This window comes from Humulus lupulus, chromosome 8 (genome assembly GCF_963169125.1).
Source record: "Humulus lupulus chromosome 8, drHumLupu1.1, whole genome shotgun sequence".
Classification (NCBI taxonomy): Eukaryota; Viridiplantae; Streptophyta; class Magnoliopsida; order Rosales; family Cannabaceae; genus Humulus; species Humulus lupulus.
Window position 1 is genome coordinate 5537366 of NC_084800.1, and position 19939 is coordinate 5557304.

Genomic DNA, 19939 nt, shown 5'->3' on the forward strand with positions numbered 1-19939 from the left:
ATTAGTTCTAATTTCCTTATCTTGTCATAATAGGTCGACAAGGGTGGTGAGCTTACACATGACGAGACAACAATTATAAGTGGGGCACTAGATTTAACTGAGAAGGTAAGATCTTAACAGAAATATCATTATTCCTTACATTCATTTCCTTCTAATTTGCATGTATGCCAGTGATAGTATTATATCCAACTATTATATGAGGTGGACGTAAATCCTGGTGAATATGAAAGTTTATTTTACTTCTCTCTCTCTCTGAGTCTTTAGAACTATACCAAAGAGGCTAAAACTTATTTTTTTTAATTGTAATTTCATTTTGAAGTATAGCTATTTGAAACTCTGTGCTCATGCTAAATCTTTCTCTCTCTCGAGCTCGCTTATTCAATATTCTGTTTTAAAGTTGTTTGGATTTTTTTACTTTACTCCCCAGTCATCTTATCTTTTGCTTCAAAGAGCATTCTGAAACTTTTCTTGTCATTATAGTTTCATTTTGATGTATAATGATTTCACTCTTTATGCTCATACTGAAATTGTAACTTGAATATGATAGTAAGCTTGCAATAATGTGTCATGATTAGAAAATCAACATCTTACTTTCTTTCTATTATTAATTTTTTTTAAATCTTAAAAAACAGACAGCTGAGGAGGCTATGACACCCATTGAATCAACGTTTTCCTTAGATGTCAATTCAAAGTTGGACTGGTGAGTTTTGGTCATGAATTCATTGTTCTTTCTTTCTGTCAATTGGATTTTACTGGTTTTCACAATTTTTGTTTACATGCTGTTTTTAGCTGATTTTCAAAGATTCAGTCACTCGACCTTAGAAACTATTTTTTTATAAAAGAAGAAAATATAGAAAGTTTTGTTGTTGTTGTAGTGATAGATTGTGTTAAAAGAAGGATATTTTAGCTGTGATATCAGTCCTAGGCTCCTAGCCTATCATCTTAGGAACACTATCCCAATTAGTTGCTGGCTTGTCAATAGTTCTGTCACCTTTTTACACAAAGTTTCACTGAGAATAGTTTGCACATTTTATTTTTATTTTCGCATACAGTGCTCTGGCATATCATAATGGCGTGACCCATGTTTTACTGAAACATGTCTTATGCTGCAATTGAAATGTTAGGAATGTTTGAATCACATGACAACTCAATGTGTTTTCTCGTCGTACAGTTATTTTCTGTTTTCTTAGCAGAAGTTTGTTGCAGAAAAAAAATTATATTTTTTTACTGTATTTCACATTTTTCTCCTCCTTTTATTCAATAACACAGGGAGGCTATGGGAAAAGTTCTTGCTCGGGGGCATAGTCGAGTTCCTGTCTATTCTGGGAATCCGAAGAACGTTATTGGACTGCTTCTGGTGGGTGCTAGAATAGTATAATGTGAATGTTTAGAAGATGTTTGTATACTAGATGCATTTTAAATTTGACTTATCAAAGGAACTAACAGCGGGCAACATACTTTGTACTCTGCTCTTTAACTTGTTCAATTCTGCTTATTGTTAGGTGAAAAGTCTTCTTACTGTACGACCTGAAACAGAGACTCCAGTCAGTGCCGTTTCCATCCGGAGAATACCACGGTTTGCTTAACTCTTCAATTACTAATTTTTTATTTTTCAGAAAATACATTCAGTCAGAGTATCCAGTGTTGATTTGTATGTTGTATACTCAGAGTTCCTGCCGATATGCCACTGTACGATATATTAAACGAGTTTCAGAAGGGCAACAGTCATATGGCAGCTGTGGTGAAGACTAAAGGGAAAAGCAAGCTTCCTGCAATTGATGGGGGGAAGACTTTTCTGTGGCTGCCTAGTAATAATTTTACAGAACATGTCTATTTCTATATGCATATTTATATTATTTAGGCTTCTTTGTTTGATGCTATTGATAATTAATATGGTTTTTTTAAGAGTTACTATAAGCACTTATCAATGTTTTGGTAAAAGATGAAAGTATCTTTAGAATGGGTCCATTATTAAGAGTTGATCATTTATGCGCTAATTTCATCTAATATAAATATTCAACTGATTGCTTTTTGACACAGTGGTAATATAATATTTTGTATTGATTGCTTCAATTCTTTTAGCCAGGTCTTAATGAGAAATTAAAATGCATAAAGCAACATTCAATGTTGGAAGTTTCTTTGATTAATATTCAGGTTCAAGGTATTTGAGCTTTCTTACATGGGTTTCTTTATTTATGTATATATTAATCAACTAATGCCTTAAGGTCTTTCTAAGCAGTTGGAAAGAGCAACAATAGAAATAGAAAACTAATTCAAAATACAGAGCATAAAAAACAACCAGATGCACATAAAACAGAAAGGAAAAAATGGCAACAGGTCTTCACACGTGATTATATTTTATCTAATTTACTTTGGAGTTTTATCTTCATATATAGCTATTTGATGATTTGTTTATTAATTCTTCTATTAACTTTCATTCAATTTTTGGTCTCTTATTTATAGGTTAGGAAATCAATCAAAGAGACTGCCTTAATTCTCTCTAATGATGATGTTGATGGTGGCAGGGCTTGGCAAGGCGAGGTGTAGGCTCGATGGTATGTATCTCTTTTAACCAGTGATCAAGCTTGGCATTTTTTTAAGGTGCAACATGTTGGCATAATCCTTTTTGTTGCTATCATGACTACACAAGGCATGATTCTATAGCTTGATTTCTTATAAGTTTTGACCATGTCATTTTAGCTTGTGATGAGTATTTCCACCTGTTATGGTGTATTCAATATTTTCATCTGTTTTATGTTAATTTTGTTTGTTTGTAGGGTCTACTTTTGTTTACAAAAAGTAACTTTTTTTCACAAAAAGTAACTTTTTTTCTTTGGTTGTCTTTTCAAATATAAATTCCCATTAGGACATTGCATATTATATAAAGGCAGATGCATAGAACTTTTAAAGAGCAGTTACTATGAATTAAGTGTGGTGCGATTATTATTTGGTTGTTATGCTAGTCACTTGTCCCTCCTTAGTGACTCTCATTGTCTATTTTGCCATTTCTGTCCTATTTTTTCTTAAGTTTTCTTCACAACAAGGAAAAGGGGCTTTTACTTCGGTTTTTAAGCTTGATTTACTTCGGTTTTCGCTAAAATTCGCAACCGCAGTAGTTCGGAGCGAAGTAAAAACTCGCTAAAAACCGAAGTAGAATCCCCACTTTCTACTTCGGTTTTTACATAATAACCGAAGTAGAAAGTGTATATACGCTAGCATCCTGGGCACTTTCTACTTCGGTTTTTAGGGAAAACCGAAGTAAAAGGTGTACTTTCTACTTCGGTTTTATCTAAGAACCGAAGTAAAATGGCACTTTCTACTTCGGTTCTTAGGTAAAACCGAAGTAGAAAGTGCACATTTTACTTCGGTTTTACCTAAAAACCGAAGTAGAAAGTGCCTGAATTTTTTATTTAATATATGTTTCTAATTATTTTTAAATGGATGGTTTCTATTTTTATATATATATATATTGGCCTAATTTTATTTAATTGATCTAATTAATTTTTTTTTTTTTGGCCTAATTATTTTTCAACAATTTAATTATATGATATTACAATTATATATATTTTTACAATTGAAATTGGTTAAGAATTTTTTTTGAATGAAAATATGATAACTTTTATTAATTAAAAATGTTGTACATAAACATATAAAATACAAGTACTTAAGTAAGATAACTAGCCTTAACATTAATACATTTACAAAAGACTAAACTTACAACTAAACAAAAATAGGCTTACTGATAAATGTATGGTATCAATTTGCCTAACCATTCGTGTTGGATTGGCAAGAGGTCTGCAATCTCACAATATTGCGTCTTCCCACCAAACTGTAAAATTAATAAATATAAATTAATTTCATAGATTATCGATAGCAAATAAATTATAAAAAATGAACTTACTTTTTCTTTTAGGGTAGTCATTGCATTTGATGCCCGTACAAGATCTCTAATGTACTTCAAGACATAAAAACCACATTCATGACTTTGTGGTTGTCTTGGACATGTAACATTGAATATCTTTGTGGGATTGCCGAGTAATGCATTGGAAGAAGCTCTATAATATGCACTATTTAAAAAGAAAATTAACAAAAGTTATTAAAATGTAGTAACATGTAATATTTGTTGCATATTAAGAAATATTTTAAAAAATTTAAAACTTACCTCATTATCATTGAATCAATTTCTTCTGGACGTTTGTGTGATTTCAATGGATCTAAGAACACGATTTTTCCTTTTGGCATAGCAATCACCAACATCCAATGTTCCCTAAAATAAGAAGCGTATGTTAAGTAAAATAATTAAATTTTTAATATATGACTAATCAAATAAGAAAATTTTACACTATTTCTTACCGTATGTTCCAAGGTATAAAGTAAAGTTGACCAACTCTATCCATGGTCATCAACCAATTCGCCAAGTCAATGGTTGATCGCTCTACATCGTTAACATTATTAATGTTAAGACGTTCAATGTCATAAAACTTGTAATAGACACGCTGATTTGGAAATAGGGACTCCCAAATGCATCTGCAAAATTTTCTTTAGTGTTAAATATTTTGAAAAATTTCTGCAGAGTTTCCCTTATAAATAGGACTTCCCAAACCTGTAAACATTCAATGTCTATGAAAATTTTCAACAGATCACAGAGCAGTACTCATAACTGATTCTAAATTCCTATCATTCCAAAGAATTAGTTTAAGGGATACCTTAATCCGAATATCATTGCTGAGCCTCCAATCATATGCAAGGTAGCAACTTGTTCCACATCCTCTGAAGTTAGGAATATTGACTCGCGATTCATGAATGTTGGGTCCACTGGAATGGAGACGACTGAGTTTATTCCCTTAACTCTGCAAAATTCTCTCACCATAAACTGAAGGCTAACATGGATGCGATTCATGATGTGATCGGCAAATGGTTGGCCTTCGGTCAGCGTGTTTTCTGGATTGACGTGAGACCCAGCTGATGACAGATGCGGGCTAGTCATAGGAGGTTTTGACATATCCTTGGATGAACTTTTTGACATAGGAGGTTTATTTCTTAGAGGACCCTACGCAACATCAAGTAAAAATAATATTAAAATACTGGACCAACAAATATTTTAATAGGTAACAAATTAAAGAATTCGTTTATACCTGGTCAGTCATAATTAAATCTTTTGGCCAAGGAAGGAATGTGTCATAAGTATCTCGAACATAGTGTATCTCCCCAACAGAACATGGGATTTCAGCATCCTCTTGTAACATTTTGGTGACTCGCACCCTCACGTATTTGTCTGTCAGTTGAACACCATGAATAGTCAGTGGACCCACCCCATCAATGATAACACCCTCTGCCACCACATTATGAATATTATCCGAACAAAGTAACACATCCTGCATGTACGGTGTGTCATCCTGCATGTACGGTGTGTGGTATTCTTCGTCGCTCTGCTCGTCATCATTGTCGTGTTCATCCATATCATCTATCCCACCTGCTTGTTTAGCTTTTTCCTCCTCTAAAGCTTTAAGTTCTGCTTTGAGCCTCGCAATTTCTGCATCTTTCTTACTAACAACATCAGCCATTTCTATTGCTATTTTTGGTTTTCTTCCAAAGACGGACGAAATCTTCGCAAACGACCTACAATAATCAACCAAATTTATTTTAAAACTAAAATATTATAGAATTAAGTTAAATGCAACAAATAAAAAATAATATCATACCCAAGTGCTCTAACACGCCCTGGGTGCTCAGGTGTCCCTAAAGCTTGCGTTAATATGTCATTCCGACCCTTTGCAATGATTTCTCCACTACTAACTTTTTCTTTCAGCTCATTCTGTGGAACAAACCAGTGGTCACTTATATTAGTGACTTATAAGAACTTTATCATTCCTAAATTACTTTAAAATACTTGCTTGAAACCACTTACAATTCTTGCTTCAATTTGTTTGTCCAAATCTGTGACAAGAACCTTCCTCTTTTCTCGTGCTCTTATCCATACTTGGTACCGTTCTACATCTACCACACCTAGTTCAGTTTTCTACAACATACAACAATTAATTAAAGTTGGTGAGTGCAATATTCTTCATAACAAGTTGACAGTTATAAAATAGTGATGCGAATTACTTACCAGGTCCTCTCTAACATTGGCAAGCCCTCTACGAGATGTACGATGCCTCGAAGTATATTTGAGAGCTCTTTCACGTTGTGCTTCCCGCAAAGCCTACATTAAATAGGTAACAATAAGTTTTTAAGCAATTATTAGTATTTCAAAACTAATAAATCATATACATAATAGATATACATAATAGTACCATAAACTCAGGAGATAAACGGTGGCTAACAAATGTCCTCCAATCTTCTAGGTCAAGTTCTGGATATTTCTTAGGAAGGATTTGGAGTTCATCTATCAGACCGTCTTTTGCCAAAGGGTAGATGTAGTCACTAGTGATGTTGGTCTTAAAATCTCTCATCATTCTTCCCGCACTTTTCATTAATTCTGGTTTCCAATTTTCTGGAATGTTAAAGGCACCCTGAAATAGAAAGAAAATGATTAATGAAATGCAAAGTAATTCATGAAAATGATCAATATATTCATAAAATATTTTCTTACATATACATCCTCCCATATTCTATTCTTCAATTCTTGTGGGACTTGTCTCCAATCCTTATAATTGAGAGAGACCGTTCTCCTAGTTTTAACTCCAAGGTACGATTGCATCTCACTATATGCTTTCCCTATAGGTTGACCTTTATCATTAAACTGAATATTTCTCTTTATTCCCTTAGCTTTTTTATTATTGATATTGTTCTTCTTTGTTGGGCCTCGCCTATTTGGTGTGTTCTCCCCTTCAGAAATTGTCATCTGCACATAAACAAGAATTAACGTTACAATTATGACATAAATAAATACATATTTAACATAAAAATGAATACATTACTCACTGGACACATTTTCTTTTCTTTTTTCTTTTCTTGGTTGATCCACAATCTACCCATATTCCGTCTCTAATATCATTTCTAATGCATTCCCCATCATCATCAACTTCATGGAAATCATGGATTTTCTCAACTTGCTCATGTATTGGTTGTCTAACAATAAAATTGTCATGGAACAAATCATCGTTTTCTTCGTCATTTTCATCTTCTATAAACTGTCTTTCCGGGGTTCGTAAAACAACTGACCATTTATCATCAGCAGGATCAGTTATGTAAAACACTTGTTTTGCTTGGGTAGCCATGATGAAAGGGTCATTCTTGTGACCTTTCTTACTTAAATCAACCAAAGTGAATCCAACTTCATCAATTCTAACCCCAACATTGTTGTCCACCCAAGAACACTTGAGCAGAGGAATTTGAAATAAGGAATAATCAAGATCCCATATTTCTTCAACAACCCCATAATATGCCATAGTACCAGCAACTGGATTATTGTCTTTTGCACTAGCGAAATGCACTGCTTCTGCCACAATACTTACTCCACTATTTTGAACCATTCGAGCATCATCTCGTGACTTTGTGTGAAATCTTTTTCCTCCAACAATGTAAGCATTGTGCTTTATTACATGAACACTTGGTCCAAATGATATGCGTTTTAACTCTGTCGACACTCCATGGTTTTCTTCTCCCAACCTTGCTAGAATAATATTTTTCAACCATCGACTAAATGTTTTATTGTGCTCATCTATAATCCATTTCTGTTTATTTTTAACCTTGTTGGGAATCATTGATTGTAATAACTCCATGTGCTCACTACAATACAAAGTACAACATATTAAAATTTCAATTATACATAAAAATGAGCATAATGTTTATTAAATCTATAACTTACGTTATATAGGGTTGAACTTCGGGATTGTTTTCCAACACAACTAAATGAGCTTGATCTAATTCTGCACGAGATATGGTCACTACTGTTCCTTTCCCTCGTAATCCTCTATCAACTCCATCCGAGTTATTCCGTGGTTTGCTAATTCCGATTGTGTCGATTCCAACCATGTACTCTGAACAAAATTCCACAGCTTCTTCAGCTAAATAACACTCAACCATACAAGCTTCAGGGCGATGGTGATTACGTACATATCCTTTCAACACCTTCATATTCCTTTCAAATGGATACATCCATCTCGCTCAAACTGGCCCACACAACTTGGCTTCTCTTACTAAATGGACCATCAAATGTATCATGATGTCAAAAAATGATGGTGGAAAATATTTTTCAAGCTTGCATAAAGTTTCAACTATTTCATCATGCAATGCATTCAACTTCTTCATTTCCAATTCTTTTCCGCATAGTTGATTAAAGAAGATGCACACACTTGTCACACTATCTCTAACTCTTTTTGGTAAAACTGACCGAATGGCAATTGGAAGTAATTGTTGCATTAATATATGACAATCATGTGATTTCATTCCAATTAACTTCAAATCTTCCATAGACACCAAGTTTCGAACATTCGATGAGTAGCCATCAGGCACTTTCATCCCTGCCAATGATTGACATACGGCTTGCTTCTCTTCTTTAGACAATGTAAAACAAGCAAGAGGCAAATATGTGCGAGCCCCTTTTTCTTCAGGTGCCAAGCGGTGTCTTATACCCATTTCAACAAGATCTAAACGACTAGACAAACCATCTTTGGTTTTACCTGGGATATCAAGTAATGTACCGATTATACTTTCACATACATTTTTTTCTATGTGCATGACATCCAAGCAATGTCTAACGAGTAAATCTTTCCAGTAAGGAAGTTGAAAGAAAATTGATTTTCTTTGAAAACATCCATTGACTTTTTTGTTTTTATTCTTCTTCCCATACCTAAAGTCAACTTTTTCTACTTCCTTAAGAATTTGCTCACCTGACAATGGCAAAGGAGCAATGTCTCGTTCCACAGTACCGTCAAATGCTTTTTTTTTTTATTTCTGTCAGGATGACTTAAATGCAAATATCGTCTATGACTCATATAACACATTTTGCGTCCATTTGACAAGCGACGGGCCCTTGTGTTGGTGCAACAAATTGGACAAGCTTGGTAACCTTTTGTGCTTAAACCTGATAGGTTACCATATGCTGGAAAATCATTAACAATCCATAACAACACCGCTTTCAAATTAAACACTTCTTTTTTAAAACCATCATATGCCTCAACACCATTTTCATACAACTCTTTCAAATCATCAATTAATGGTGCCAAGTAAACATCGATATCATGTCCTGGTTGTTTTGGGCCCGAAATCATTAATGAAAGCATCATGAACTTCCTTTTCATCACCAACCAAGGAGGAAGATTGTACATAACTAGGAAGACAGGCCATGAACTATGCCTACTACTAAGAGATCTATGCGGGTTTACTCCATCAGCAGCTAAACCAAGACGAAGATGTCTTGGTTCATTTTTGAATTCTGGATTGATATAATCTACCTTCTTCCAGACCTGTGAATCTGCAGGATGCCGGAGTTTACCATCTTTCACTCGTCCAGTCTCGTGCCATATTAAGTTCTTAGAGTGTTCTGCACTTCGATATAATCGCTTCAGCCGCGAAATCAAAGGTAAGTACCATAGCACTTTCTGAGGAATAAGTTTCCTAATCTCTTTACTTTTGTTAGGTTTGTACCGTGAAAAACCACATTCTGGGCAAGCATCCATGTCTGCATACTCCTTACGATATAAAATACAATCATTCGGACATGCATGAATCTTCTCATACTTCAACCCTATCAAACTTAATGTTTTCTTTACTTCATATGTAGACTCCGGAAAACAATTTTCTAGCGGCAAAATCTCCTTGAAAGCAGCTAAAAATTGACTGAAACACTTATCACTAACTCCATTTTCTGCTTTTATGTTATAAAATTTAACCATTGTGGGCAATCTTAGTTTATTGCAACCACTGAACAATTGTCTGTCTGCATCTCTAACCATACTATCAACTTTTTCTGGATTATGAAAAAACTCTTCTTGTGCTTCATCAAGCAATTCTATAGGATGATCATCAAAATCATTACTCTCAAAATCATCTACACCTCGCCTACCTAATGGATATGGGTCATCATTTAATAATTCTCCATGCCAATACCATTTACTATAACTCATATCAAATCCCCGACAAAATACATGATCCTTTATCATGGTAATATTCTCCTTTACTCCATTACCACAATCGATACAAGGACAACGAATTTTTTGTGGATCACTACAATTCTTTAGGCAAAACTCTAAAAATTTGTTGAATCCATCTTGAAATTGTGATGTTTCTCTCCTCTCAAGCATCCATGATTTATCCATACTAATAACAATATTCAATTCCTAATAAGTTAGAAAAAAAACTTATATTAGGTTCTAGTCTTATAAATTTTTTTAAAAATTCGGCAGAGTATCCTCTGTTTCTATAGCATACCGTAATTTCATAATTACCTATAAAATCAATACAAACAAACACAATAATCAAGCATATATGAATCCATCATTATTAGGTTCTAGTCTTATAAATTTTTTTAAAAATTCGGCAGAGTATCCTCTGTTTCTATAGCATACCGTAATTTAAAAATTACCTATAAAACCATTTAAAACAAACACAATAATCAAGCATAGATGAATCTATCATTATTAGATTCTAGTCTTATAAATTTTTTTAAAAATTCGGCAGAGTATCCTCTGTTTCTATAGCATACCGCAATTTCAAAATTTCCTATAACAACAACACAAACAAACAAAATAATCAAGCATAAATCAATCCATCCTTATATCACCATAGCACGCAAATTTCCCAGAGCCTACTTCACTAATTTTCAAACATAACTTTCACTAAATCTAATATGCATGATTACATTAGTCTTATCTTTATACATAAATCTTATAGTAATATAAATACAAAAAATAACTAACCTTCAATATTAATCTTCAATGCACCCGAAATGAACAACAAAGTTCACCACTCAATCAACGACCCTACTAAAACATTACATAATTAGTAAACTACATAATTAATTATCAAATCAATAAATAAAAAAAATCAAACTAGTTAATGAAACTAATGAACAACACTTTGATCATCTTCAAGCTATTTATTTTTTTTCAAATATTTAAAAAACAAATTTATCTATTGTCAAAATTTCTAAAACTAACTAATATGCATATATATTTATAATAAACCTAATTTTTATCACATTATTTAAACTAACAAAATTAACAAATAATTATAAAAATTAATAAAATATTAATTATATTAATTTTAAATTCGGAATAATAAAAAAAATTAAAAAAAACATAGAAAATTAAAAAATTATCATCAAAACCACATTTTAGTAATCTATACCTGTTTTGAAGCTCAAAATCCCCTTGCAATGTCAAAAATCCGGTCAAAATCCGGCAAGAAACACCACTTTCAAATGGAGAAAAAACCCACGGCCAAATGCTTTTTTTTCTCTAAAAAACAAAAAAAAAAAAAAAATTTGGACTATATTTCGGTTTATAGGGTAGAAATATTGCAAGAAATAAAGAAAAAAAAAAGGCTTGGATAATCAAAATGGGTGTTGGCTCACGGTGGTTAATGGAGGTTTTGGGGGTTTCTTTTTGCACAGAGGGTAGAGAGGTTTTGAGAAGATGACCGTTCGGGTCTAGGGAATGGGCTTATAAAGCACTTTTAACTTCAGTTTTTGGTAAAAACCGAAGTAGAAAGTGGACTTTCCACTTTGGTTTTTACCAAAAAACCGAAGTTAAAGGTCCTTTAGTCATACCCCTTGGACACTTTTAACTTTGGTTTTTTTGGTAAAAACCGAAGTGGAAGGTACACTTTCTACTTCGGTTTTTACCTAAAAACCGAAGTTAAAAGTGCACAAGGGCCGCGTTTGGTTTGGCCAGTTTTTTGCATTTTTACTATCTCTAAACATAATATAAGGGTTTGTGCAAACAAACACGGCCCTCTCCACTATGAATTTTTCACTTCGTTTTTTTAAAAAAGCGAAGTAGTAAGTAATTTTTTTCAGAGCGCCAATTTGAAAAGCGAAGTAAAAGAGTTTGAAAAGGTTTTTACTTCGCTTTTTTTGTATGCTCACTATAAAAACCGAAGTAAAAACCTATATTTCTAGTAGTGCTTAGTTCTTTCTGCTCTAATGTTGTTATATTTTGATGTATTTATTTCATGTATAGGTATTATATATATACAAGGATATATGTACATCTGTTTGTGTCTCCAGATTTAGTTCTTTCCCTCTCACCCACGATCTCATTCTCTCTCTTTCTTTCTCTGTTGTTGCAGATGTTAGCATGGAGGTGGGACTGTGGGGATGGTGTTGTAACAGCGGGGACTTCAATGCGACTAGGGTACCGTTGCCGTGAAGAAAATGGTTTATTTTGATTACATCCCCACTTATCTAAAAGGGTAATGACGATTTTTTATTCTTAGGCATCATCTTTGATTATTTTTTATAATAATTATTATATATTAAAATAACTCATGAGTTTGAAGAAAAATAATACAGTTTTGGTTTTTTCTTCTGTTTATCTGGATTTATGGCTTGATAGAGATGATAATGGGTTTTAAGTCTCAAATACAGTAGTTTTAAGGAAAACTGAAGTTTAGGTTTATATTTTTGCATTGAATAGTATTTTTATTTTTTTTCTATGAAGTTTCAGGAAAGATAAATACAACATTTAAATTTGTGATTAACTTATTTAGTTCTAGTTGGCCAAATTCTTAGACAATTCGCAGTTAATGTAATAGGGTGTTCATGTAAGATGTTAATGATGTTGGGTATTATGGTCTTGCAGCTAAGCTTCTATGGAGGGGTGCTGAGTGTTGGAATGAGTGTTGGAGCGTGAAAGATTAAAAAAGTTGGAAGACTTGGATGAAGGAAACAAGGCATTAGGATTGAATGTAAATAAGGTTTATTTGAAAATTGTTAATCTCTATTTGGTAACTAGAAACTAGTATTTTTGTTTGGGATTTTCTTGCAGCATTCTTATAGAGTTTAATTGTTTAAGTATATTAAGCTTTAGTTTATCTTGACAGGAGGTTTCTGCTTAGCCTTTTATTAGCCTATAAATGTAATGTCTGCTTTTATTAGCCTTTTCATTCTTCCTTTTTATACACATTACTGCATTGAAGTCATAGGTTGTCTATGATTTTTCATGCTTACGTTTGACACTTCTATAAGATAATAGTACATATTCTTTGATTGCTTGATTGATGCTTTTGAAAGTATAATACAGATATATTTAATAAGAGCTAATAATTTCATTAATGCAACATGGATGACTATAGCTACCACTTTAATAAGTTCTAATCTTCCAGTTTTATCAGATACTATATTGTGCAGTGACATAATATATCAAGTGACCGATTACACACATGCATAGGCACACACTGACACCTATACTTGGATTGACTGATAAAATCTTATAATTTCATTACTTCCAACATAGAAACCTAGAATTACAACTTTCATGCATTTTTAATTAATACAAGGCAATTTGGTTCTGTTTTTTTTTTTTATAAAAGCCCTAGAATTACTACTTTAAGTAATTGCTGGTGTGATTCCATTATTACACTCGAATATTACAGGTGTGTAGATGTGACTGGAGCTCATAGTGCTCTAAAGACGGAGCTTAACATAAGCTTGACAACAATAGGCCTTTTGTGGACTACAACTGACTTTATTGCAAAGGGGATTACACATGGACCTGTGGAAGAAAGGGAAACAGGAATATGACAAGTGCACAACAAATGGACTCACAACAAAGACAAGTGCACAAAGGATGATGAATTGAAGGATGGAGCAAGTTTCATGCATGGTTTGCTTTTGTGTATCTTGTAATTTTTTGTTTTTCATTTTTGAAGTAAAAAATGTTCAAGATTATAAAACTTTATTATGTTATGCTTTCAAACTTAAGTTAGAACTAAGATCTCATGAAATATTTTATGATTAATTTTGATTTTTTTTTATCAAAATACAATAATGAAAATCTTTTAATTAAAAAAAAAACTTATAAGTACCATTATCACAATAAAAAACCTTAATATGTTATGATTTAGAAACATATTATAAGCGTAATAAATTGTTATGATTTATATAATATAACAAACTAAAAATGTTATCAAAATAATCAAATGTAACAGTTGAAAAGTGTTATGCAAAAAGTATAAGATTAAACTTCAAATTTATAACCAAATACTCTAACTAAATGTTATTATTTGAATATTATAGCAACTTAAAATGTGTTATTGAATAGTTTAAGATAACATCGAACATAACATTCGAATACTGTTATAGAAAAGACAGGACTTTTAATAACAAGAGCTATGTTAGCATTTTCAGAAGCGTTATCAATACTCCCGGTTAGCAGTTTTTAAGTATTATGAATATTGTTTTTTCTTGTAGTGTGTGGATGGAGTGACAAATCGTTTGGCAAGGTACTTGACTTATTCAAAAAAGCATTGCCAAAAGGTGAAACATTACCCAAATCTTTTTATGAAGCCAAAAAATTAATCAACGCTCTAGGACTTGATTATTAAAAAATTGATGCATGTCCAAAAGATTGCATGTTGTATAGAAAAGAACATGCAAATGACACAGAATGTGAAGTATGCTCTACACCAAGGTACGTTACATATAACAATTTTTTTCTTTTATCTGTCTTATACTTTCTCTAGATTAGAGTAACTTGACATTGTAAAAATCAAAATAAGAATCTTTTTTTCTTTTACCTGATTTATAATTTCTAGATTATAATAACTTGATATTTTAATTATCAAAATAGGAGTGAAGCTAAAGTCTTGCGCCATTTTCCATTGATACCAAGATTACAAAGATTATTTATGTCATAAAAAACATCTGATTTTATGACTTGGCATTATAAACAAGATCGTACAAGTGATGGTTGTATGAGACACCCAAGTGATTCTCCAGCATGGATGACTTTTGATCACAATCATAAGGATTTCGCTGCAGATCCTCGAAATGTCAGACTTGGGCTAGCTTCTGATGGAATGAATCCTTTCAAAACATTAAGTGTAAGCCATAGTACATGGCCAGTTATTTTGATACCATATAATCTTCCTCCATGGATGTGTATGAAGCAACCTAATTTCATTATGTCTTTGCTCATACCTGGTCCAGACGCACCTGGAAATAATATTGATGTATATCTAAAGCCACTGATTGAAGAGTTAAAGGAGTTATGGGAAGTTGGAGTTGAAACTTTTGATGCATCTACCAAAAAAAACTTTAATATGCGGGCATCACTATTATGGACTATCAGTGACTTTCCAGCATATGCAAACTTATCAGGATGGAGCACGAAAGGAAAATATGCGTGCCCATCTTGTCATCAAGACACTTATTCTTTATGGTTGAAGTATAGCAAAAAACATTGTTATATGGGACATCGACGCTGGTTAGAAAACAACGACCCATTTAGAAATGATGAAAAGTCTTTTGATGGCACAAAAGAGAAAAGAATGGCTCCAACACCATTAAGTGGTTCTATAATACTGGATACGTTAGCAGGCTACCAACTTAAATTTGGGAAGACAGCTGTTAATCCTTCATTGCCATACAATTTGAAGAAAAAGAGTATATTTTTTGATTTGCCATATTGGAAGGATAATTTATTACGACACAATCTTGATGTGATGCATATTGTAAAGAATGTATGTGAAAGTTTGATTGTGACATTATTGAGTTTAGATGCAAAAAATAAAGACAATCTGAATGCACATCTTGATTTAAAATATATGGGTATTAGATCTGAACTTCATCCAAAGGAGAGCGAGTCAAAGAAAACTGTCATTCCGCCTGCATGTTTTACATTAAGCAAAAAAGAAAAAATTGTCTTCTGTCGATTTCTAAAGACAATTAAGGTTCGAGATGGATATGCTGCCAACATTTCTAGATGTGTTGATGTAAGCAAAAGAAAAATTTATGGGCTCAAAAGTCACGATTTTCATATCATTATGACTCAATTACTACCACTAGCACTAAGGGGGATATCGAGTGCACATGTTCGTCTACATCTAACTCCTTTAAGCAACAATTTTCGCATGATGTATTCAAAAGTTGCTCTACCACAAGATTTTATGCAACTTGAACAACAAATACCTATCATTCTTTGTAATCTTGAAAAATTATTTCCTCCTGCATTTTTTGATATAATGGTTCATTTGGTGATACACTTAGCATATGAGGCAAGAATTGCTGGACCATCAGTTTACCGTTGCATATACCCTATTGAAAGGTAAAAATCTTGATTGATTTTCATTTTATTTAACTGTAAGAAGTTTCAATATTTTTTCTAATGTTTGTATGAATAAATAATGGTACTTGTCTAAATTAAATTCATATGTTTGAAACAAAAGCAAACCGGAAGGTTGTATTGCTGAAGGATATTTAGCTGATGAATGTTTAACATTTTGCTCAAGATATATGGAAGGTGTGGAGACAAAATTTAATTGCAAGCCGAGAAATTACAGTAATGTGGAACCAAATGGAGAAACACTGCCTATTTTCCAAACGACAGGTCGACATTTGGGCAAAATAGATACTAAGAATTTAGATGAGGATACTAAAGTTAAGGCACATCAATATGTGTTATTTAATTGCAATATCGTAGAATCATTTATTGAGTAAGTGTTATTTATTATATCTCCAATAATAATAAAAATGTGAAACATCATATAAATATGACTAAAGCTAACTTATTTTGTAGGGAACATCGAAATATGATTGCACAACAAAACTCTCGTCAAACAACCATGACCGTAGATCGGATTCATAGCCAATCATTTCCTTCATGGTTTGCAAAAAAGGTAAGGTTTTTTAATAATTTTTGCATCAACTTAATGAGCCAAACACATATTGAGTGTACTTATTACATTTTTTCAAATCAGGTAGAAGAATTATATGATAATGGGGATGATCGAGTTTCTGAAGATTTACGTTGTTTGGCAAAAGGTCTAAACAATATTTTCATTCGATTTAAAAGATATCTAATAAACGGTTTCAGGTTTCACACAAAAGAAATTGAAAAGAACTTAAGAACTCAAAATAGTGGAGTTATTATGACTGCCAAGACTCAAAGTTTCGCAAGTAGTAGGGACCCAAATCCTGTTTTCGAAGAGGTTACTTTTTATGGAATATTAACTGATATTATAGAACTAGATTATTCTTTGGGAAATCGTGTTGTGTTATTTAAGTGTGATTGGATTTCAAGAAGTGGCATTAAAAAAGAGAAGGATTGCACAAGAGTCAACTTTTCAAATTTGATGCGTGAAGATGAGCCATTTATACTAGCTTCTCAAGCAGAACAGGTAATGTATGTGGAAGACCTCAAACATAATGGATGGCATGTTGCTTTAAAAATCAATCCTAGAGATTATTATAATATGAGTGTGCAATCACACGATGAGAATGTGGAGTCTTATTTGCAAACTGAAGTTTGTAGCGCAACTATTGATGTTGGGGATGGAGAGAGTAGTTTGGTTAGGGAAGATATGTAAGACATAACCATTGATACATCAGTGTCATTTGATACAGATGAGATGGATGAAGAAACTTAGGGATTGTAATTTTGTTTTCTTATTCATATTTTGCATAAATTCCATAATTTTATTTGTCTTAATAATTTTTATGGAGTTCAATTGCATGTATTCAAAAAAGTTTACTATAATCATGTGCTAATATTTATAGTTATTTTTCATTTATGAAATTAATTAGGCCTAAAAGAATAAATTACATTTAAACTCTTAATCTAAATTTGTAAAATAAAAAAATTAACAAATTAAAAGAAAATAATTATTAAATTAAAAATGGCAACATTTCATTTCACTAGTAACACTTTTGAAATGTCACTAAAAATATTTATTTAAGTAACATTTTAAAATGTCACTAAATCTAATATTTTGTGACATTTTTGCAATGCCTCTATTAATATATTCTAGTGACATTTTTTGAATGCTACTAAAACTATATATTCACAAATTAGTAACATTTTTGATCAAATGTCACTAAATCATATAAATAGTGCCACTAATTAAAATGTCATGTATTCTTAATAAAGTAACATTTTTGCCAAATGTCACTAAAATACTATTATTGTGACATTTTTTGACAAATGTCACTAATTAAAATGTTACTAATTGCAATTTTTGGTGTAGTGCATCCGAGTAAAAAATTATGCATCACCAAAATTTTCATCAAATTTCAATGCAAGTATATTGTTAAGCATTATTTTTTGGGCTAAAAAACATGTTTTCAAGCCACTATCACATATGTATCGTTAATGCGCATCGTGACTTCGTTTTTTTTTTTTTGTAATTTTTTAAGTTTTAGATCTAAAAAAAAAATAAAAAAATATTTTACATAAGTATTCAAAATCCATAAATTAGTGTTTTAGGTTAATCTTTCCTTCGATTTAAGTTTTGGATTTGATTTTTCATCATTAAAATAATAAAAAAATGAAGAAAGAGCTTCAATAGGGTGCTTCAATTATGGTGGTATGAGATGGTGGCTTGGTGGTGGGAGGTGGGGGCGTCGTGTGCTCTGTGGCCATGGGGAGGTGGTGATAGAGATGGATCAAGAGAGTTTGAAAAAAGTTGGAGAGAGATAGAGAAATTAATGATGAGTTGTTAATGGAAAAGGTATTTTTTACCAAAAAAATGATTGGGGGCATACAAATTAGGATTATTAAGGTTGTCATATTGAAAAATTACACTATATTAAGAAGCATATTTGGTTAAGCTTTCCTTACAAAGTAGAATAAAGAAAGAAAAAAAAAAAAAAGAACTTTCATGGAAATCTCTCACAATTGATGCATTATTCGAAATCTTCTATAGTCAAATTTGATGGTCCTTTATAATGAAAATGTGTCCAACTTTCAAATAATAATAATCATAATTGGCAGTAATTAATAAACAAAAAGTTTTTTCTACAAACTAATGAAACTTAATTAACTGTCCGTACTCTTACACTGGCTTAAATCCAGTAATACTATCATTCACTAATTTTTTTTTTTTTAAATTTTACACTCTAGGAAGAAATATTATTATGCGAGTTTATATATATAGGTACAACTTCGATACAGTCATTTAATTATTTTGGCACTTAAATAATTTTTTTTCTATTTTTTTATAACGGAGTACATTGTTGTCATTTAAGACATCTGCAAATTTTTTTTAAAAAAATTCTGAATAGTTTACGATGCCGAAAGCAAGGTTCAAATAATTGAATTTTATACGTGCATACAAAAAAATAGACACGCATGCAACAATTTTGTTTTTTACATTGTAAACTATTTGAATTTCTTAAAAAATTTGTAGGATATATTAAATTCTACAATGTACTCCATTATAAAAAATTAGAAAAAATCCGTTACTACAACTTTTTTAATGATTTTATTTACAGAGACAAAATATAATTCATTATTTAAAAAAGAAGAGTAAATCTCAATTTCCCTAGCACATCAACAGTCCGGTAATGGAGACTTCATATTAATTTTGCACCATCAACACTACTTAAACATTATGAAAGCACTGTGAGTTTTTTTTTTTTTAGACAATGCTATTCCACATTCAATGGCAATGGAAAACATAAAATGAATCTACAAATAATGACAGCCATAAAGAAGTTGTAATGTCGTGCTCAGTATCAATTTCAAAACTTTCTTCATCATTGATTGGTTGAAGATTATAAGCCTACCAAAATGCAGTAGCGTGATTTTTCTGCAACTCCTTGCGTTCCTGTATATTGTGATGCCTTAGGGAACTTCCCAATGCAGCTCTTGTGTTTACTGGTTTGCTATAAGTTTTTTGCTTCATATGTTGCTTACCTAATTAACTTGTGTGATTTCTAAAGCTTTTATCTTCTTTGTCATCGTGGGGGTCTGGCAACTTGGTGTAATTGATATAAACTGTGCAAGATGTTTAATTCAGGAGGTCTTGTGAATCAGCATAGATAGAATCTAGAAGT

The 19939-nt window shown here is 32.0% G+C and overlaps 3 protein-coding genes across 3 annotated transcripts; 2 read left to right on the forward strand and 1 right to left on the reverse strand.

Annotated features, from left to right (window-relative positions):
* Positions 1–33: 33 nt before the first annotated feature.
* Positions 34–2547, forward strand: LOC133794926 (DUF21 domain-containing protein At4g14240-like; the record flags this gene model as incomplete). The annotated part of the gene is made up of 7 exons (XM_062232367.1): positions 34–105; positions 633–700; positions 1270–1357; positions 1503–1576; positions 1669–1828; positions 2083–2154; positions 2464–2547. Coding segments are annotated over 7 exons (618 nt in total), but the record flags the coding sequence as incomplete, so codon positions are not given.
* A 1714-nt stretch (positions 2548–4261) lies between these two features.
* On the reverse strand, positions 4262–4922 carry LOC133794286 (uncharacterized). Its single transcript, XM_062231484.1, has 2 exons — positions 4707–4922; positions 4262–4527 (listed from the first exon to the last, which is right to left on the reverse strand). Exons 1-2 carry the CDS (start codon positions 4898–4900, stop codon positions 4350–4352), a joined length of 372 nt encoding a protein of 123 aa, XP_062087468.1. The 5' UTR covers positions 4901–4922; the 3' UTR covers positions 4262–4349.
* A 9967-nt stretch (positions 4923–14889) lies between these two features.
* LOC133794927 (uncharacterized) lies at positions 14890–17472 on the forward strand. Its single transcript, XM_062232368.1, has 4 exons — positions 14890–16211; positions 16333–16599; positions 16683–16782; positions 16864–17472. Exons 1-4 carry the CDS (start codon positions 14890–14892, stop codon positions 17470–17472), a joined length of 2298 nt encoding a protein of 765 aa, XP_062088352.1.
* Positions 17473–19939: the final 2467 nt, after the last annotated feature.